The sequence below is a fragment of the Melanerpes formicivorus genome, unplaced genomic scaffold (assembly GCF_026170545.1).
Source record: "Melanerpes formicivorus ecotype bairdi unplaced genomic scaffold, bMelFor1.0.p_v2 SCAF_12, whole genome shotgun sequence".
NCBI classification, from domain to species: Eukaryota; Metazoa; Chordata; class Aves; order Piciformes; family Picidae; genus Melanerpes; species Melanerpes formicivorus.
This window is the reverse complement of record NW_027142364.1, coordinates 18229245-18251707: the sequence shown is the minus strand read 5'-3', so window position 1 is coordinate 18251707 and position 22463 is coordinate 18229245. Positions and strand designations below refer to the sequence as shown.

The following is a 22463-nucleotide window of genomic DNA, read 5'->3' as shown; positions in this document are numbered from 1 at the left end:
TAAGTGCGCAAAATGCGCGGCGCCCGGGGTGTCCGTGGAGGCTGCTGCACCGCTGGGACATACCGGGGCAGGGCTGGGCATACCCGAGGCAGGGCCCCCGAGGCAAGGAAAAGCCGGCAGCGCCAGCGGCTCCGCGACCGCACAGCGCCGCGCCCCACGGAGGGAGGGAAAGAGGGCGGCCCGACCCTGCCCTGCCCCTGGGGCGGAGGGTCGCGGGAGCCTCTGCCTCCTCCTCCGGCCCCGCAGCACACAGGAGCAGGCGGCAGCCGGAGGAGTGGTTCCGCGGACCCAGCCCTGCTGCCGTCGTCGCCCGGAGATGCCGCCCGCTGCCCCGCGGTGCCCGCTGCTGCCGCTGCTACTACTACTGCTGCTGCTGCTGCTGGCGGCGGCGCGCCCCGCGGCCCCTCCGCACAGGTACCGCGCCTTCCCCGCGCAGCGCTGCGCTGCCGCCTCTCCTCCCTTCCTCCCTCCCTTCTCTCCTCAAGAGCGGTACCGTCTCACCTCCAAACACCCACACTGCCTCCGGGCAAAACCCACGTCTTTTGTATTGTCCCTGATCGCATCAAAGAGGAGCTCAGACGGGGGCTTTTAACACGGACACAGGGCACTGCGAGAGCAGTCCCTGGTTATCATGTGACTTAATACAACATTATCATATGATGTACCATACTATAAGTAATGTATAATATGGTATAATACATACGATATGTCATAATATAATATCTCATAATATAATATGCCATAATATAACATAACGTAATTGTAATATAATGTAATGTAATATAATATAATATAATAATATATTCCCAATACCTAAAGCTCAGCAAGGCATTTGCTCACCTTCCCGTTGTCAGCAGTCGTGCTGTGGGGTTTTCACATGGGGTTTTCAGGGCTTCCTGCATGTGCCCAGAGGATAGCCCAGGGTGGGTGTAGCAAGGAGCTGCTAACCTTTTATAGCACTAAAGGTTCACACCTGAAAAATCAGGATGTATAATTTGTCACCAGACCAGGGCAGCAGAACTTATGCTCATGGTGGATTGCGTTCGTGTGTTTTAGGAAACTTTCAAAGCCTGTTTCTTGATGAAGATACCTAAATTCAGAAGGAGAAATAGGACTCAATTAGAAGTTATTTTTATTAGTGTGCTAAGTACAATTACATCTACTAGAAAAAGTTATTACTAACAACTTAGTAGGCTCTTGTTTTATAATTATAATGGCAATTTGCAATGATGTGTCAAGACAGAATGGTAACAGTATGTGTGAACCCAGAGTTACAGTTAATTTTCTCTATACCTAAACTGGCCTGTTAAATTGCACATTCTGTCAAGAGTGAAATGATGTAAATATGTTTAAAGTGAGCAATGTTTAAGTATTTAAGATATATTTTAAGTGTAAGACAGGCTGTGTCTTTTTACTGTTGCAGGAAGAATAAATGAAATACACTGTACAACTAAGCACTACTTTTCCTGTTATTCTCAGGCCTACATTTGCATGTGGAGGAGTTGTATCTGGAGAGTCAGGGTTTATTGGGAGTGAAGGATTTCCTGGAGTCTACCCTCCAAACAGCAAATGTACTTGGAAAATCACAGTAAGAATTTTTAATGTAACAAAACTAGTGCTGAAAACAATGAAGAGCTCTTTGTTGTTAATGCCAGTGTTCTATATGGGATAAAGTGTGTGTCATAACGAACTTGGTAACTCAGAGCAGCTCAGCTTTGTGGGGATTTTAGGGCTGCAGTAATACGATAACAGTGTCTGAAATGGAGCTGGCCTTACCTAATGTCAGAGGCAAATTTTCATTGACTTTAGACACACCTCCAATTGCTGTAAATTAATTCACTTGCAAGTAAACATCTGCCCTTCCAGTCACTGCAGAAAGCTGTAGTTAAATCAAATGGATTAAGCAAAGCTTTGGGGGTTTAGATAATGCAAAGCAAGTTTCATTGTCAAGAAGACATAGAAAAAGTTTCAATCACAACCAAAACATTCAGGCAAGTGTGCTTGTAGTGTGCTAATAGCAGTGTCCTGCCATCCAGGACATCTAGAGGATGTCATACAGAAAGCTGGCAAAGCAGTAGGAAAGCATTCTTGCATTTATAAACGACCATGCACATGGTGCAATTGATACTTTAATGTTGAAATAAGACTGTAGGGCAGAGACATTGTATTCATAGACAGCAAATGCCATTAAACCGCTAAGACTTCAGTGCTGGATGTGTCCTTATTCAGAATCACAGAAAGGCATTTGAATGAGTTACTACTTTTCCTGACATCTGCACAAGTTAAGCCCTCCAAAATTTGCACCAAATTTCCTCTCCATTTTTTTGAGGTATAGTTCATTAAGACCTCCTATGACATCCAGGCCTAGAATATGGGCTTTACAGGGATAAAAAAGCCACACCACACCCCCCACCACCCATGAAGTAAAACATTTGTGTGTGTGTAACAGAATCACTAAACAACTTCAGTTCAAAGACTGCATTACAGCCTAGCTGCTGGCAGTAGAATAGGTTGTCACAGGAGAAATGTCTGCTTGCTGCTATAGAGATGCTGACAAAGTGGGAGACATTGATCTGTTTACAGCGTTTGGTTAAAATTACTCTGTATCAAATAAGTGATGCAATTTTAATTGGTGTCTTTGAAGGCTACCTGTGAAGCTGCAACAGTTGCTTTCTGCACCTTTATGTTGCATTATCATGAGGGCCAAGTTGGAGGTTACCTTTAATCTGGGACTGATTTTATCCAGAAGAGCATTAAGTGAGATACAGTGTATACTCATAAACTGGCTTGTCACTATTGAGGGGCTCAGCAATGAACTTTGCCTGCCTTACAATGTGAAGAGCAAGTGGATATTGCACATGGAATCATACACACATGCATGAAATAAAAGGAAGGAAACCCTCCAGTTAGTTTAGCAATATGACTTAGTATTAGATCTTCAAAATTTCAAAATTGAATCTGGAGGGAAATAATAATTCTGATTATAACAGCATAAAGCTTTTTACAATTAAAACATTTGGATTACAAATGGAGGCAGTGCTGAAACATGCCATGGACCTGCCCTGTGTTATTTATTAGGAGTAGAGGGAGAAAAGAACTATTGATTGTATTTTAGAAGTCCAGACAGAGTGGTTTCATGGCACACCTGATGTGGCTGCTGCCAACAAGATGAGAACATCCAGGTTAGCCTGGACATTGTGAGGAGCATTACCACAAAGCTGTGGCAGAGCTGTGTCTGCAACCCAGGTTTATTTATTAACCATGGGAGGAACTTGTTGGCTTCTTGTCTTTTATGATGATCCTGACATCTCCACTTCTATGTTGTGCTGCCATTTACTCCTGCTCTTCAACTGCCACATACCTATTCTCTGTAGATTGTCCAAAGCCAGAGGACTGCACTACTGTAGTAGTCCAGGCTTTCTTGTGCCTGCACCTCATTAAACCCTCATTAGACAATATTCATCACTAAGCCAAGCTGATTTTTGCCCCCATCAACTGTGTAGAATATCCTGTCTTCTGGATGTGCAGGAAAGACATAAAGAAGGCAAGGACTACAAAGCTTGAGAGACTAAGCCTACACACTCTTTAAAAGGAGGATTTATCAGACAGAGGGGAAAGTGGTATACCAAAGGGTCTGGTTAGCCTGCCTTTAAACAACAAAATCCTTTCACCAGATACCACTGAGCCTCAGAGTAGCTTATAGTAGCACCCAAGTAAGAAAGCTAGTTTGTGAGGAAATACATTAAAGTTACTGTTAGGCTTCCTCATTTAGCATCTGATCTTAGAAGACAGCTAAGACCTTTTGCCTCTCCATTTTAATCCAGGGCTGTGAACACCTTCCTGAAAACTCTCTGTTGAATGCAGCATCTGACAAGTCTGTAAGAATGGAAGAGATGTTAGTTCACTTTGTGTTTGGGTCACAAGAAGCATGAGGCTGTTGTTCTGTCAACTACAGGATTTCATAATCTATAGAAGAAATCCACAGAAAGGCAGAGTGACAACTAATTCATTCTTTAAAAGGAAATAGGCTTAGGAAATGTTCCGGGTAATACAGATAAAGCAATGTAACATTCAGGTATCAGGTGAAATCTTTCCAACTCATTTGCTAAAGCTAGAAGAGTCTCTCTAACTCAATTACGGTTCTGTTATTTCAAGAGACTGGGACTTATTCAGCTGGCTAAAGAAAATAGCTTCTCTATTCTAAAAGCTCTAAGAAGTGTTCAGCACATGCTTGTAGTTATATTACAACCTTGGCAGACTACCCAGCAGCTTATAGCTGGCTTTGCTAAGAAGCAATTTGTACAGCCATTTCCTTTCCTATGGTAATGTATATTGCTCTATCTAAAATATGCCATATACACTTAATACTCTGTAATCCTTTTTGGCCATCACCTCACACAAATGTGTCACATAGTCTAAGAATCTGGACTGCTGTCCTGTGTTTTTCTGGCAGGCTGTGTAGGTCCCATAAAATTCTTAACAACTTTATGTGCAGTAATAATACTGAAGACTGTCAGAGTTATATAAGGTTATGTTTTTATAGGTTCAGGAGTTGTGTTGCAGCAGGTTTGCTGACAATAAACAAGATGGGAAAAAAGAATTACTTACTTGCTGGGGATCTGCCTTGTGGGGGTGAAGTATTTTAAATAACCTCCATGTTTTAAGCATTCATTTTCCCATGTAATTGTGAAACTGCCTTTCCAGTAGAGAACAGGTCTTCATGCATGGTTGTATTGCCATAAAAGAAACAGCTAATGCCTTTGTCAGGGAGAGCAGGCTAATATGTTTTTGTTGGGGGTTTTTTAATCTTTGTTTTGTGGCTGGTGAGGATGAAGCTAGGGAGCAAGAGACGAGGCATGAACGGTGGCTCTTCTCAGGATGTAATCACAAATAATTTTGATGTTCACTCTTAGTAGAAAGAAATAATATGTTTGGTGTGCAGGTAGCTGATGTGTTTTTCAAGTCTACCTAGGACTCCTATGGCAAGACATAAAATCAGCATTTTAGTATTAAACATATACCAGAACACATTAAGTCCACAGGTTTACAAATGAGGCAAGATATTTCCTCAGAAAGTTGTTATTTAAGGGGTTTTCCTCATCAAAACATGATTTGGAAAAGCATGACAGTTTAGGAATCCTCCCCAGAAACCAAGAAACACAACAATGAAGTTAGGGAGAGCTACTTTCCTTTAGCCTTCAATAGGAGTAAGGCATCCTTCACATCAGTTTAGCATCATGTCTGATTCTGAAGTTCATAGAGTTTAAACAAGAAAGGAAGCTGAGGACAAGTGTGGCTCGGTCATCCTCTGTGTGACAAGGAGAGGCAGAAGCTAAAATGCCTCTGTTATTGAAAGATAGAAGCTGGATGTGTTAAACTGAAAAATAAGGCACACCCTCCCTCTTTTCTTTTTTACTTAAGAGCTACAATTCCTTCTGATTGCTCCTCTGAGGCACCCAACCATCCTACTGCATCAGGCTCAAACCTGGTTCAAAGTAAACAATACTGAGTCATGCTGGCCTTTGCTTTCTCCCCTGTGTTTCTCATGAAGCAATATTTTAAGTGTCCTAGGATAAACATTGTCAGATTTTGGCACATTAGTTTTCAACATTTACAAAAGGGAAACAGTGGGAATGAAAGCAAAGTGTGGTTTTACAAAGACGCCTCTATTTAGGGTGGGACTCCTTGGCAGCGGCCTCAAAATGGAGTGGCTGCTGCCAGAATAGGGAACCACCATCCTGTGCGCTCTTGAATGTCATCTTGACAGACCACAAACTCTTAATTGATTTAACATGCTGAAACAAATTTGTTACTTTTGTGAGTGATGACAAATACTACTTCAGTAAGCAGTGACATAATTCTATAACGGCAATATATAGTGACTGTGGTTAAAGAGCCCCAGTTCACACATTTCTGTAAATGTCTTATCTCCCCAAACTCAGCTACATGTGAGCAAGGATTATTCTGATAACTAAAATCTGTATCAGGCTCCTTGTTAAACATTCATGACCGTGTGGCTGAATTGTTCCCACACATTTTCTTATAAACTGTCATGAAATGTAACACAGAAACTCCGTATGCCCATGGGGAACGGTTTTGACCATGATTATGTAGACTGAACCAATAGAAGCTGAAGAGATTAAAAGCTATAATGAAATATATTTCTTAAAATCATAGCATTATTTGAGGTGGAAGAGGCCTTAAAGATCATCTAGCTCCAACCTCCCTGCCATGGGCAGGCACACCTTGCACTAGATCAGCCTGCTCAAAGCCCCATCCAACCTAGCCATGAACACTTCTAGGGAGGGGGCATCCATAACTTCTTCAGGCAACCTGTTCCAGTGTCTTACCACCCTCACAGTGAAGAGCTTCTTCCTTTCATCTGAATCTATGCTCTTTCAGTTTGAAACCATTACACATCATCCCATCACTGCATTCTGTGATAAAAAAGTCCCTATGTACCTTTTCCCCTTTAAGTTCTAGAAGACCACTATAATGTCTCCTGGAGCCATAGAATCAGAAAATCATAGAATGGTTTGGATTGGAAGGCACCTCTATAGGTCATCCAGTCTAAACCCCTCTGCACTCAGCAGGGACATCCTCAACTAGATCAGGTTGCCCAGAGCCCTGTCAAGCCTCACCGTGAATATCTCCCCAACCACCTCCCTGGGCAACCTGTTCCAGTGCTCCACCACCTTCACAGTAACAGGTTCTTTAGAACCTATTCATAACATGCAATCTAAATCTGCTCTTTTCTAGTTTTGAAGGCATTGCCCCTCATCCTGTCACTACAGGCCTTTGTAAATAGAATCTACACCTGACAAGGCATTCTAACTGTTGAAATTCACAACATTAAAGCACTTGAAAATTTTATATAAGGAACAGTTTAGTTGTAGTTTATCTCAAAGTAATGTTTTAAAATGAGTCACTGTTAAGGAAGGAAAAGAAATACCAAACTCTCAAATGAAATAGGTTAAATATAAACTTACTGCAGATACATTAAGTGTATGTTATATATTTATAGCAGAATATAATAGTGGGGTCTCAGTAAAATAGAACAGCTACAATTATTTTAAGAGGTAACCACTCTACCAGGCTATGAATTGAATGCAGATAATTATACTCTGCCTGTCAAGGATGCCTCTATAAAATACTGTGTCTCTTTTCTGTGTCCTGTTACACAGCACTGAGTGCTTGCTTAGAATAGTTTTCACTTCTCAGTATGCTGCTAATTGTCTCCAAAGCCTGCCACTCTAGCCTAGTAAACGCTCTCCTTCTTCTAAACTATTACACTCTTTATATTTATGTATTTCTCGCTACTCTTGCCCCTTTCACAACATCCACAGATGCAGACATGTAAGATTTGTCCTGTCTTACATTTCCTCAGATGCTTCAGAAAACAAAACTTGGTGGTGGTGGTGGTGGTGGTTTTTGGTATTGAGGACATCCCCTAATGGTTCTTTTGAGCTCTCTGTTTGTAGTTTTGCACATTCTTTCCAAATAGAATTCTTTCACTACAATCTTCAAGCTAAATGTACCCACTCCAGTAATTAAACATTGGGACTGTACAGCATTAGCCACCACATTTCTGATTTCACTTATAAACATGTGTATCAGTTAATAATTGTAATTTTAAATATCCTTCAAACGATGAAACTTTATGACACAAATCAGCAAGATAATAGAGGCCATTTCATTCACTCAGAATTTTTAATTGCTTGTTCCACATGGGGGCCTGGAGGTAGTGATTGACAGCCGGCTGAACATGAGCCAGCAGTGTGCCCAGGTGGCCAAGAAGGCCAATGGCATCCTGGCATGCATCAAGAATAGTGTTGGCAGCAGGAGCAGGGAAGTCATTGTGCCCCTGGACTCAGCACTGGTTAGGCCACACCTTGAGTCCTGTGTCCAGTTCTGGGCCCCTCAGTTTAAGAAGGACATTGAGACTCTTGAACATGTCCAGAGAAGGGCAGTGAGGCTCGTGAGAGGCCTTGAGCACAGCCCTGTGAGGAGAGGCTGAGTGAGCTGGGATTGTTTAGCCTGGAGAAGAGGAGGCTCAGGGGAGACCTTATTGCTCTCTACAACTACCTGAAGGGTGGTTGTAGCCAGGAGGGGGTTGGTCTCTTCTCCCAGGCAACCAGCACCAGAACAAGAGGACACAGTCTCAAGCTGCACCAGGGGAAGTTTAGGCTTGAGGTGAGGAGAAAGTTCTTCCCAGAGAGAGTTGTTAGCCGTTGGAATGGGCTGCCTGGGGAGGTGGTGGAGTCACTGTCCCTGGAGGTGTTCAAAAAGGGATTGGCACTTGGTGCCATGGTTTTGTAATCATGAGGTCTTGGATGACAGGTTGGACTTGATGATCTTTGAGGTCTTTTCCAACCTTTTGATTCTATGTTTCTATGATTTATTTTTTTTTTAAACCATATAAATCTCACCTTCAAGATTGGTTACTGTCTGCAGAAAGTAAGGGAAACATGCCGAGCTGAACTGGGCAGTGATGGCATATAATCAACTATGGCAGCCTAGCTAGACGATACTCTGAGTCAGGAAGAAGATAGTGGCAACAGAGATGGCCAGAGCTTTGCTTTTATGACTTATGATCTTAAACCCCACTCTGCCTGGTGTATAGCTGACAAAGAAATGGCTTACCTGGCGATACGTGGTAGATATGAAAATACTCATGGAAATAGTGGGATTGGATGGATATGTGGTGCCAGTCGCGCTGCAAGATACATCGCTCCATCCCTCCCTCCCTTCTCTCTCTCTCTCTGCAGGTCCCAGAAGGGAAAGTGGTGGTTCTTTCTTTTAGATATTTAGACCTGGAAAGTGACAACTTGTGTCGGTATGATTTTGTGGATATATACAACGGCCATGCCAACGGACAACGCATTGGCAGGTTCTGTGGTACTGTGAAACCAGGTGCCCTTATATCCAACAGCAATACAATGTTGGTGCAGATGACTTCAGATGCTAATACTGCTGGAAGTGGATTCATTGCAAAGTTCTCTGCAGCAGAACCACATGAAAGAGGTAATTAACAATTGCATATGTGCTGAAGATAAATACAAGTGCCCAACTCCGTGGAGGGTCACATGAAAGTTTAAGATGTGAAGCCAGAGAGATGAGGGGTTGCACTGTTCAATATACTCATTTGCTTAGCAAATAGCCAAGTTTTCATGTTTACCCACCATAGTTAATCAAAGTAGTAAAGAAGAGGGCTAACTATTGCAAGGACTGTGGATGGATTGCACCTAGTAGCACTATGGCACTGGCTACTCAATAAAATGGCAGATGAAATTAAATATGGATAAATGTTGCAAACAAGGAGAAAAGACCCTAACTTCATGTGCAGTGTGCTCTGAATTTACTATTACTGCTTATAGATGAGATCTTAGTTTTAAAACAGATAGTTTATGGAAACAATAGTTAAGCATCAATCCAGTGTTCAATATGCATCAAAGAAAAAGAAACCTAACAGGGTTTCTTTTTGGAAAGGGAATAAAGACCAAGCCACAACAAAAATTTATGACACCATAAACCCATAATGTATCTACATCTTCAATACCATATGCCCTTCTGATGTTCCCATCTCAGAACAGGATATAATAAAAAAAGGTCAAGAGAAGTGTAGGAGAGGGCTCTGAAGTCATGACCAGTATGGAGATAGCGAACGGAGACCACAGTCACTGTCTCTTCTAATACAAAACCCACATGAGTCAGTGGCTGCAAAGGAAAGCAGGGGGTGATTGTCCTCAGTGAGCTGTTAAGTGGTGGAGTGCTTTGCCAGAAGACATTGTGGATTGCCAATTGCTACACTGGTTTAAAAACAGTTAGATATGAAAGAACATTTTGTTATGTATTAAACATGAAATCATTGCCCTGTGCTTGGAAAGAGCACGAATTGCAAGAGGTTGTGAGATTACAGGGAGGTGGTATTGCCCTGCTGAGTAGCTATTAGCACAATACCAGACTGGACAGGTAGCTGGGCACATGCAATGCAGGTGCTGAGTAATTTATTAGTCCTTCCAGATACATTGAATGAGTGTGATGTGAAAGAGTTCATTTTATAAAGAAGGTAATAACTGCATTATAAATAAGGTTACATACCTGCTGTAGTGCTGTAATTTGGGACTAGTAGTAGGAGAGATGGAGGAAAAAACCCTCTCCCTTGTGGGCTCTCCACCGACTGCATTTCCATCATGATGCTCATCAGCCCCAGCACAACTCTCCCACGGCAGGCTGTTTCCCCCAAAGGTGCCATCAGCTGAGCAGTAAAGTTCAGCCACGTCCTGTGGTGGAGCTGGGTCAGAGGTGGCCAAACCTGGCTGAGACCAGCTATGTCTGCCCTGTCGAGGCTCCTGCAATAGAGTGAGAGCATGACATAGTTACCTGAATGCCCATTGCACTCTGGTCATCACGGTGCCCTGTACTTGCAGGGGCTCAGTACTGTGGGGGACGACTGGAAAAGCCATCGGGGTCCTTCCAAACACCCAACTGGCCGGAGCGAGACTACCCAGCAGGAGTCACCTGCTCCTGGCATATCGTTGCCCCAAGGAACCAGGTAAGGCACTACCATTGCCACACCAGCATGATCCAGCTTCCACGGCCTGCTAGGGCTAACACCTCATCAACAGCCTACTGACACAACACACTGCCTGTGTTGCACCAAAATAACGAAAATGCTGTCCAGCTGAAAGGTAAAAGTGTGTACATGCAAGGAGAGCAGGCACACCTACACTCCAGCAATGCCCACCTCCCTGTCTTCTATTACCTGGCTTATTCCACTAACTCCTGTGCCTTCTCAACATTATATGTCCTGTGTGTCAATACAGTCCCCTAAATTAAACTTTGTAAAGAATCTATGACTGGCAAGGCTTTTGAAACAGATTTCTCTCTTTTGGCAGAGATGTTGTTAATTAACAAAACATCATGCAAATGAGCTTAGGGCAGGTGATCATCTCAGAACCAAACGGGATGATAACCAATGTTAGGTTTAAGCCTAACAACATCCGTAGCATTCTTAATGTTCTTTGCAGTTTGTTGTTGAGGTACCCAGGCAAGGATGACTGAATTTATTAAAAGTAGAAATTCTTTTATCCTGCTTACAGTACAGGGAGCATATTCAGATGTGTCCTGCACAGGTATTTTCCATGTATGCTTCATAAATCTTTGAGGTCTCTTCCAACCTTTGTGATACTGTGTGATAAAAGTTGTTTTATTTCCTGTTTTGAAGGCTCCATCTCCTAGCACACTTGCTTCATTAGGCAGGTGCCATCAGAGCATGTGCTACCATTTCATGCAGACCTGAACACTTGAGACAGCAGACCAAGAGGGCTCTTTCACCACCGTTTGCCCCTCATGGCAAACACAAGTGTGTTCCCTATGCTGTAGGGCTAATCTCAATCCTAGCTTCACATTTTCTGGTTGTTGCTGAGCCATCTGCTCTGTATCTTGGCAGGAAGTCTACAGTGATGGAATGTTTTGGTTGCCAAGAATGTTTAATAGGTTACATTTTATAACCACATCCAGCTTTTTTAATTCTACATGTAAAGACAATTTTCCTCTTAATCTTCTGCCCCTGCCCATAAACCTCCAAATAAAACAGCTGCCCCAGATAAATGTTTTCTTCAGATCTTTTATGCTTTTCTGGTTTTACCAAGATATTTTCTCCCTTGAGCTGAAGCAGTATGTAAGCTTAGTCTTTCCTGTACTCCAGTCCACATTCCATGCTTGCCAGACACAGGTCATTTAACAATCCCATAGATAGGTAGTAATGATTTTTAACACCTTATCTGTAAACTGCAGCTTACTCCACATCTTTCTAAATATCTCTATATAATCCTAAAACCTTTTCCTAAGCTTGTAGAGGAGATTTTTAAAAAGGCAAAATAAGCATAAAAATTGGGGCATTATATCCTGTGCCTTTTGAGGGTCCTGTTGCATCAATCTACATGTTTCTGAATATGTCATTTTGAAGGGCTGCACCGGTGGTTGTCTGCATGCAAATGAGGCAGAATTTTGACAGTGCCAAAGGAATTCTTGAGGAAGTACTGAATAAGCATCTCTCCACAAGTGCACATGAAAAGCTGTTCACTTTTCCATTTGACAAAGTTTAGGTCCTCTGTTTTCCTTTCTCAAGCATCTGAGCAATAAAACAAGGCACTGTTTTGCTTCTAGCACAAATCAGTAATTACTTCATTTGTTAAAGAAGATGGAGGAGCTTCTCGTGATGATGAAGAGCTTCTGTTCTACCATGAAATACTTCTCTGTCAGTGTGACATGTGCTTATGAACAACAGTAAAGCAGCTATTGTGGCCTGCTGTGAAAAAAATACAATTTCTGCTCCCAGGTGCATTACTTCTTCCTGTACCACCTTTCTTGATCAGAAGCATATTACTCAGAGGAGTACTTCCATTTAAAGTGCATTTTTTTGTCATGTGTTTTGAAACAGGTCTGTTGCTCATCTCTGAAACCAAGTCTCCCTCTGTTACTCATACTTGATGGGAAATAACAATGATCTCAATAATGCAGAAGCATATCCAGGCAAAACTAAGACATCAGCTGGTGATAACTTATCATTACTGTAAACATAGCACAAGATCATTTCTCCTATGCCAGTAAATCAAATAGTGTGTGCAATCTACAGATGAGTCCTTTTCCTTTTTACAGTTCTAAAAGATTTGGTACCATCTCTGTCTCACCCAGAGCTTTAATGAGAACTCTTGCATATTTACGGGCAACACAATTCAGTGTTGTCATTCAAACCTCGTTTGTGCTATTTATGGGAAGGTGATTTAAATACTCTTGTGCTACATATAAAGAAGCAACCTAAATGCATATCTTAGGTCTGTTTCAATCATGCAGTTATGCTGTGTTTTCCTTCTTTGCTATATGCAACTGACAGAATCACATTGCAGGACTTCAGAGAAGTAAACTTTTCTTCTTCTCTCTTTTCTTGTCGATTGCTTTTCTAAGTGGCAAAAAAATACAAGTCATACTGAAGGTAGTAGCCTTGGTACTGGAACTACCAGAGATACATTAGTTGCCACACATGACTTGTGAAACCCTGACATGGATGGAAATTGTGTATGGAAACGCAATTCCTCTACTTACTTTCTCTTGGTTTTAGTCTTAGTATTTACTAGTTTTCTCTCTGTTAATATTTTTGTTTCTGACCTTTTCTGCATCAAGTAAACACAGCATTGGCAGCCACAGTGATTCAAACCCTGCTCTTAATGAAGCCAGTGACATGGCTCTTACCAACTTGGCCCTTGCTTTTTCTTTAACGCATCTTGAATGACACAATGACAATAAAAGTCCCTTTCTTGTTTAGACCTATTTTAAAAGCAATTTAACACCTAACACCTACTATTCTGTTCTCATTCTGTGATAAAAATTTTATCAGCAGTTGCTTGCATATGTTGGAGAACAAAATGTTGCATAGCATACTAGAGTCATATGTTGAACTATTTTTTGGAGAGAAAGAATGCAGACCAAAATGCTTCACTCCACAGTTAAATGGACTAAGGACTTCAACCACTTTATGGAAAGGAAAAAAACCCAACTGGTATTTCATATGAAGTGGTCACTTACTGTAAGAAGTGCTAATAAATTCTGCATGTCAACATCTTAATGAGTTATTTACGCTTTTCCTGCAGCTAATAGAGCTAAAGTTTGAGAAGTTTGATGTGGAGAGAGACAACTATTGCAGATATGACTACGTGGCAGTGTTTAATGGTGGGGAAATCAATGATGCCAAAAGAATTGGGAAGTACTGTGGAGACAGTCCACCAGCGTAAGTAACTCTCTTGAATGATGAGCTTCACTACCAGTGTGTTTCATTCTGCTAGGCTTCTGAAATATTTTCATTATTTTTACATTAAATACCACATTTTGCACCTCCAGTTGATCTCCCAGGCATTTAAAGGCCTGGTTGAGTGTTTTGAAAATCTCTGCTCATGAGCTCTGTTAAACTTGCTGGGAAGAAGCAACAATCGCTTCACAAAAACTACATACACTTTGTCTTTTCCTTGCTGAGATTCTTTTGCCCCTATATTTTTCTTCCTCTTCCCAAAAACTCTGATTTTCCTTGAAAAATTTGTGTTAGTAATTATTAATGAATTGAGATAAGGACTATGGAAAGCTCAGAAGAAAAGAGAAGTGCTGCTTTGGCTGGTAGTCTAACAGTGCTCTTTACATGAAGCTTTATCACACTGTATCTACATCCAGGGGCAGTTAGTGTCACAGAAGGTACTATGCTGTTTGTGAAATGAAAATTAATATGATGAACTACTCTTGTTCATGGCATTTCAGCTCCTAAGAAAATACCCACCAGCTCCTCAAGGCCTTGCTAATCATTGACAAAAAACTGAGCCCACAACCAAACAATAATAACCCCAAGCGTTTAATTTTCAGTGGGTTTGGGTTTGTTTTGTCAAAGATTATGGAGTCCAACAGTGAATTAATTTTTGCAAGAAACTCCAAATGCCTAATATGATGTTCAGTAAAGAAAAACAAATTCATAAAAGCCAAACATTTACCTACCCCTGCTACATACTGAGGATTTCTTCGGTATGTTTTTCCCACTGGGTTCATCTAGCCTCTTCCATTCCAAGGAAGTGAAGCCTGCAATGAAGGTACAGGGAAGAATTTAAAGATGCTTATAGTGGTATAACCTTCAGGAATCAGAAGTTTAGATGATTTATCAGGATGAGTTTTGTCCTCAAAACACCAGTGTCTGACATGTCAGCAAAGAAATTTGTATTTCAGTATCAGTCTAGGTGCAGATACTGCATTCAGACCAATCATTTAAGTGTGGGTTTTGTTTGTTTGTTTTGGCTTTGGCATTCAGAACAATGAAAATACTTTGTTTTCCTATTTCAGGCCTATTCTGTCTGAGAAAAATGAGTTGCTCATTCAGTTTTTGTCTGACTTAAGCTTAACAGCTGATGGTTTCATTGGCCATTATAAATTTAGACCAAAAAAGTTACCCACAACTACAGTTCCGCCTACTACCACAACAGTTCCTCCTACCTCAAGTAAGTTGCACTGGCTTTATTTTGTTTCTCAGAAAAATGAATTATTCCAGGACAAGGAGAGGGTTACAGAAAAACAATTAATAGAAATCTATTAAAATTACGGGTTTGCAGTTTGTTAGCAATTCAGATGTTGAGGGGATTAATTAAAATTGATATACTCAGTGGGCGATCTACTTAACATGATTCAGCTGAGAGAATTTTCTTGTCTCTTCTTAATTTTTGACAGTTAACTATGAAATTCAGCAGGAGAATATATAAGCAAAATATTTTCTATGAGAAGGTCTAAGTATTGCAGGATGTAGTTTTATTTAAAGGAACTTTTCTTCTATGCAAGTTGTTATTAAAATAAACTGGCTGCGTTTTTCTTCATATCGTTAAGATCAAGTAAAAATGGTGTGGAAGCCACCTGAGCACTCTTCACATTCTGTCAATATGGCACTCTCCTATAATTATTTTTAGTTTAAAGAATTCAGTGATTTGATCTTATAATGAAATAAGTCACACTAAAAGTAAGTTTCCTTTTGTATTTAAGACTAGACAGAAAAGATTGGAAGAGGATTTCTCTGAAGGTATTGCCAAAACTACCTCGTTGCTGAGATATTGAAGGGATAAATGTCTTCAGCATACAATTTCTACAGCCTGAATGGGAGAGATTTAAGATAGAGTTCTAGGAAAAAAAGACCACAAAAGACTTATGGTGTTTTTGCAACACAACCTGGTTCGTGCTTAAAATGCAACAAAAGTCAGAACAGTAATAGCCTGTCAACAGGAAAGCAAGAGGCTGTGGTGCTTTAATACCCATAATGAAAGGTATTTAAAAGAGATTAAAATAAACATTATAAATATGACCTGTAAGTCAGCCTGATGACCTGTAAATCATCTTGGTGTGACTGCTAATTATAAATAATTAAGCTCTTCTCCACTGTAAAACACTTTCTAATGGATTAGTTGGTTCAAACACTTGGTCTCAACTAATCCAGGCTGCTAGATATCTCACGGTCCATTTGTGTTCGGGGTTCTGCGATTGAGTTTTGCTCTGTGTGCTGTTTGTGTGTGCACACGCAAAAGTACTTTACTAATTCATCCCAAATCAGTTTTTATGACAACATCAGTGTTAGTAAATGTAAAAACCCACAAAGCCATCTGAAGGAGGACAACAAAGAGAAGTAGTTCAAAAGGACTTGTCAGTCATACAGAGAGAACTCCTTTCAATGTCTGGTCAGTTATCTATAGTATAGGGATGAGCATACAATGGGTATGTAGATCTTCTAACAGTCATGAGCATAACACTGAAGACTAAGGAATTTTAAATGCCATTCAGCTGACTCTCATAAACTTGGAAAACTATCAAAAGAATCAATTCATTCAATTAAGAGGAAGAACAGGTATAAATCACTGATTGGAAGTTTAGTCAGAAGCTCTGTTTCAGAAAGTATAGGCTGAATTAAACTTCTGCAAAATGTTCTATTCTGAACAAAGTGAAAAAACCAACCACAGATTTTTCATAACTAACAGCTTTTCTTGGAAATCAGGATTGTATAAGGGTTTGGGGGGCTTTAGTCTGTTCTAGCTCTGTGTTTTTAATGATGTCATTGATGAAGCCCACATAACTAACCCATGGCACCAAGCACCCCATCAAGTGTCCTCCTGAACACCTCCAATGACAGCGACTCCACCACCTCCCCAGGCAGCCCATTCCATAGCGCAATCACTCTTTCTGTATAGAACTTCTTCCTAACATCCAACCTGAACCTCCCCTGGCGCAGCTTGAGACTGTGTCCTCTTGTTCTGGTACTGGCTGCCTGGGAGAAGAGACCATCATCCTCCTGTCTACAACCTCCCTTCATGTAGTTGTAGAGAGTGATAAGGTCACCCCTGAGTCTCCTCTTCTCCAGGCTGAGCAATCCCAGCTCCCTCAGTCTCTCCTCATAGGGCTTGTGTTCCAAGCCCCTCACTAGCTTCGTTGCCCTTCTCTGGACTCGTTCCAGCAAGTCAACCTCCTTCACTGATGAAGCCCACAGAACTGCTTGAGAGGACATACAAGAGTTAAAATACTGCATCCCACATTATGTGTCCTGACATATTGAGTAGAAGGGGCTGAGTAAAAAGGACAGAGACCAAGAAATTACAAAAGACAAAGTGTGTTCACTTGTTTATAAAGACAGCAATCCATTTAGGATGGAAATGTCAATCCCTAATATTAAATAAATACTTCAAACATCGTGTTGTGTTTCTGAATGCTATCCATAAAACTATACAGTACTACAGGTCATTAAGCTATATTAAAAATCTGGGGAAAGTCAGACATTTGAACTCTGGTGCCTTCCATCACATAAAGGCCACCCCCTCCAAAATGTTACTGCAATATAATGTTATGATACTGTAAGTGTACTACAATGGCTGGGTGGCAGAAAGCAACAACACTAAGTAAGTTACATTTTTTAGGATCACACTGCAATCAAATGTCAATTTTCCATAACACCCCATTCTATAAGGCCACTAGAACATATGTCTAGCCTGGATACATGACAAGATGGTTGGAAGTGATGCAAAGAAATGGAATATTGCTCTTGTGGTGTCCATACCTTGCAATATCAGATCTAGATAAGGTATAGATCAGGATTCTTAACCTTTCTTCTGGTTTTGTTTGTTTTTAAACATACTGCTTTGCATTTTTACCAAGTATCTTATTTCAATTTACTTTTTGCTCTTCAAAAAAGTTGTGAAACCTACAGTTGCCCTGTGCCAGCAAAAGTGTAAGAGGAGCGGGACTATGGAAAGCAATTATTGCTCAAGCAACTTTGGTAAGGAAGCAAAGTTTGTTTCTATTTCATTATTCACTTAGCACTGTGGTTTTAGACTCATAGGAATTTTACCTGCTGTAGCTCCAAGTTATCATTACAATGTAGGCTATATTTTTGCACTACCTTATGTGTGTTTTGCTCAATATGTTCTTGAAGACACTCTGAAATAGGCACTGCACATGTCTGAAACAAATGTGCGTCCTCCATCTGAAGAGCAACTGACAGCATAAGAGCATCTACTCCAGGAAAGTATTGATCCAGTTACTGCTCTGTCTGTAACCAGCCAATACATGTATCATGCTGAACCTGCTGACTTCCACAATTCACTTTATAGACTTCTGTCCTGACTTTGACTCAGATACAGTTAACTTTTTCACAAGAAGCTAGGAAGGGCCACAGCCAAGATAGGAAGCTGAACCAGTTAGTGGATATTCAGCACCACATCATGCCCATAAGACAAGGGAAGGGTCAGTGGGGCAAGGCTGGGTATTTGGAGCAAGCAGGTCACACAGGTGCAGTGGGGCAGGATCAGGTGGATGAGTTGAGTACAGCCTTTTATATGACTTGCTTTATTCACTACTTCATTACTATTATTGTTATTATGGTTGCTTCATCTCTTTCTCTGTTTTTCTATCCACTGCTCCTTATCTCAACCCAAAGGCTTTTGCCTTTTTCTCCCAATTTTCCTTCCCACCCCACCAAGGCAGGCAGGCTGTGGGTGGTATAAGCAACTGTGTAGGGCTCAGTTACTGGCTGTGTCTAAACCATGACAATCTTCTTTGGGGCCCAGAGGGGTTGAGATAAAAGCAAACCCATCCAAAGCCTATTAAAACTTTGGCATATGCATTTTCTGTATTAGCTACCTCATGCATGTTCACAGTGCTGGCCCATTTATTTGTGTTACATAAGTTCTTATTTACACTATGTGCTCCCTGTGGTGTCTGTGATCTCTGGGAAATGGACCAGGACTCTCATGTTGAATTATGGTATGATGATGCCACCAGTCATGAGGCTGAGCAGGTATTTGTATGCAGTGTCATTGTTTATTAGTGATCTCACCCACGCTCTGGGCAAGACAGGGGAGGATGCTTTCTCAGCTTTTCAGGATTCTGAATACCCTTGGGATGTCCAAGCCAGCATGATCTTGTTGTTATGTCTCCCAGGTCTTGTTTAGGGTTACACAAACTTTTTCCAAGGGTACCACCCAGAGGTCTGCCCTGAGGCTGGATAGTTTAGAGTGGCAGGGTGTGTGGGAGAGTATGGGCAAGCACCTAGGGCAGTGGTTCACTCCAATGTTTTGGAATTTCACCCCTAAACAAGTGCAATATCCTGATAAACTAGTAAAGCATGGCAGTTCCCAAGAAACACAAATCACTGCAATGTGCTGGGGCCTTGCCTGTACCTACTGAGTCTTTCTCAACACTATTCAGTGCCCTCAAGGGAATGAGAAGATCTCTGGATCTAAAAACAGACCAACAGGCACTATGGCTTCTCAGGCCCACGGTGTTCTTAATTAAAAGCTCTGACTAGAGGCAGGTAATGTGCAAATTTACAGATGCCTAAACCAAAATGTGGATTATGCAAACTTGTAAGAAATCCACATATTTGATAACTGAATATCTAATTGATCCTAGGATAGAAGAGCTTATTTTTAGAAGGTGACCTGAGGGGCAAAAAAGGAATTGTTAATACTGTTTATCATTCCCTTTTGCCAGACAAAAATGGTGTACAAATTAATCTAGTCACCCTTGGGAAATAAAACCACCAGTATATTTATTTTCATACCATGAGGTCTTTGATGACCTAACCTTTGTTTCAGTATCAGTATTTGTATCAGTATCAGGCCTCAAACAGAACAAAACACAGCTCCTAGGGCATTAGCTAATCCCTGCTACTTACTTGAGAATGCCAGAGAGCTGGAAATGTTTTCCTGTTTGAAACTTAGTCATTAACAGCAGTATCAAGTGGTACTGTTGAATTGAAATGATCTAAACCTAGAACTGGACTTGCAAAAGACTGAAACATCTTTCTGTGTGCTGCCACCACTGTTTTTTTTCAGCAGTGCATTATCTACTACAGGTGTTACTCATAGTTTTAAGTAACTGTTTCCAGCATGGTTGGTTCCTTTATTATGGATTAGTATGTTTCTGAATTTTTATGGTGTCTCAGAGTTTTATGCCTAAAAAAAGTAACAGCAAAATGCCAAATGTCTTTTCTTGTAGTAATAACTGGAACTGTAATCACAGCAGTAACACGGGCTGGCAGTCTGCATGCAACAGTATCACTCATCAATGTATATAAGGAAGGAAATTTAGCAATTCAGCAAGCAGGCAAGAGTATGAGTGCCAAGATTGTTGTTGTATGTAAGCAGTGTCCTCTCATCAGAAGAGGTAAGCAACCAAAACTAACTGCATTGTGTGCTTATAAAAAGCATTTTGGAAACCCCCTATTTGAAATATGATCACAAAAATCAGCAAAAGTCTACTAATTGTTTCTATAACCAGCAGCTAATATTATAATGAACTTAAGATTAAGAAACAGCTACTTATCCAGCTTTATATTGCATTTTGCAGTTTCACTTATCATAGAATGGTTTGGGTTGGAAGGGACCTCTAAAGGTTGTCTAGTGCAACCCCCTCTGCAGTAAGCAGCAAAATCCTCAACTAGATCAGGTTGCCCAGAGCCCTTGTTGAGCATCACCTTGACATAACTGTACTCCTACATAAAAAACAAGCATGGCAAAGATGGGTAAGGAACTGTATACTTTAGGTAGGAATGAAAAAACATTAGAAGGCATTGGTAGTAGAGTGCAATCAAGTAGAGACCATAAAGAGCTATACTTGCCAAAACATGTCCTGTATTTTTTGCCTTGTAATATAAGGGTTCTGTGCTCTCTGTTGTAGGTTTGAACTATATCATCATGGGCCAGGTTGAAGAAGATGGCAGAGGCAAGGTCTTTCCCAACAGCTTCGTCATGAGTTTTAAGACCAAGAACTCAAAGATCCTAAATGCCTTGAAAAACAAAACTTGTTAAGACTAAATTCTGTAGCTGCATTCTATCATCTCTCTCCTGAAAAATAATGTTCACTTAATATAAGCCATGAAAATACAACTGACTCTCAACACTAAGACCATGCTCACCCCTTCTTCCTTCCCATCCACCTAATCACAGCCCGGCACAAAGTGGTATCCGTTACATGTACAAGATGAGAACAGATCCTCCTACGTCTTACAGCTGAAGATTTGCAGCACAGCCTTCTGATCTGAAGCATACCAAATTCCAGTTCCTTGGAAGCTGTTAATTTATGATTGTCCACTTTTTTTTTTTTTTTTAAGGAGTTGTGTATGTAAAATAAGAATTCTAAATGCAATATTTATAATAACTCATTTTCACTTAGCTTTTTCTCCGAGGTGGTTTTATTACATGGATTTCTGCGTTATTATCTGGCCTTAATAAAGTATTTTCAGATTAAATCATACACCAGCTAGTTATTCATTGTGTATCAAGTGGGGCAGCCTAAATGTAGAAACTCTTTTGATCATTTCTATGCTTGTGATGGTTCGGGTCTGGCATAGTATGACTGACACTCCACTTCCTTACTGATTAAGAGCCTAATTTTCCTTCCATTGAAGTCAGTGAATCTTTGACTTCAATAGGAACTGGATTTACTCTTCAAAGAATTAAGACAACTGTGAAACAGCACCGTGCTTTTCTCTCCTGATGACTTGGTGGCTATAATCTAGTTAGTAAATGGCACCGAGGTAATTGGGGAGGAGGAGTGTAGGCATAAATTCAGTGGTCGTAAAGTACACATAAAACAGTTTACATTTTTGTCTGCTATGGAAGGATGGACAATGCCACAATGCTCAGCCTCCCACCATGTAAATAGTGACCTATTTGTCTAATTAATTTAATCCCTGTGTTGCAAAAAGGTCAAAGGAGTATCTGTTTCAAGAGTAAAGGAGGGAACAGACTGGGAGCATTTAGACACTCCTGCAAAGTTGAAGAGATCTTTGTCAGGTGTGTCAGTTCTGTGCACTTAATTTGTTACTCTGAAATGGAAAGGTTATAAGCAAAGATGGAGGGATGAAAATGAATTACAGATAAAAGATTAGTAGTGAGAAGTTGATGAATATTTTGGTCAAAAGCAGATATGAAATTCCTGCTTTTCAAACTGGGTAAAACTTGACCATTACAATAATTACATCATAAAACATTATTATTAACATAACAAAAATTACATGGATGAAACAGAATCTAAGATCACTCTAAATACTTGTCATCTTCATATATAAGCACCATACCAGAGCTGTCTTGATAATCTGTAACCACAGGCAGGAAACTAATATGTCATCCAAATGGGAAGTAATCCTTGCTCATTTCAGTGGTAGAACGTGGATAAGCATTGATCTTCAATCACTCCCATGTAATGCCAAGAGATACTACCACAGTGGAACTCAGTAGCACAGCAGCATCTGTTTGGAGGACTTAATGGGTCACCAGGCAAGAGACAATCAGGGGGAGGCACAAAGGTACAAAAAGGCTGTGCTGGATGTTCACATCAAATAGGTCAGTGCTGTAAACCACGCTGTATAGATTGCTAAGGCCTTTCCCTTACTGGCTAAA

General features: G+C 40.8%; 1 protein-coding gene across 1 annotated transcript; it reads left to right on the top strand.

The window, feature by feature from the left end:
- Positions 1-227: 227 nt before the first annotated feature.
- Positions 228-21315, top strand: PCOLCE2 (procollagen C-endopeptidase enhancer 2). The gene is made up of 9 exons (XM_068145552.1): positions 228-414; positions 1480-1588; positions 8769-9024; positions 10431-10555; positions 13653-13789; positions 14878-15032; positions 17753-17836; positions 20059-20226; positions 20740-21315. The coding sequence occupies exons 1-9, from the start codon at positions 317-319 to the stop codon at positions 20868-20870; spliced, it is 1263 nt and encodes a 420-aa protein (XP_068001653.1). The 5' UTR covers positions 228-316; the 3' UTR covers positions 20871-21315.
- Positions 21316-22463: the final 1148 nt, after the last annotated feature.

Coding starts and splice junctions, on each gene's coding strand:
- PCOLCE2 (XM_068145552.1), top strand. CDS start 317: ATGCCGCCCGCTGCCCCGCGGTGCCCGCTGCTGCCGCTGCTACTACTA. Junction 17,837..20,058: donor TTATTGCTCAAGCAACTTTG/GTAAGGAAGCAA, acceptor CTTTTCTTGTAG/TAATAACTGGAACTGTAATC. Junction 20,227..20,739: donor GTGTCCTCTCATCAGAAGAG/GTAAGCAACCAA, acceptor TCTCTGTTGTAG/GTTTGAACTATATCATCATG.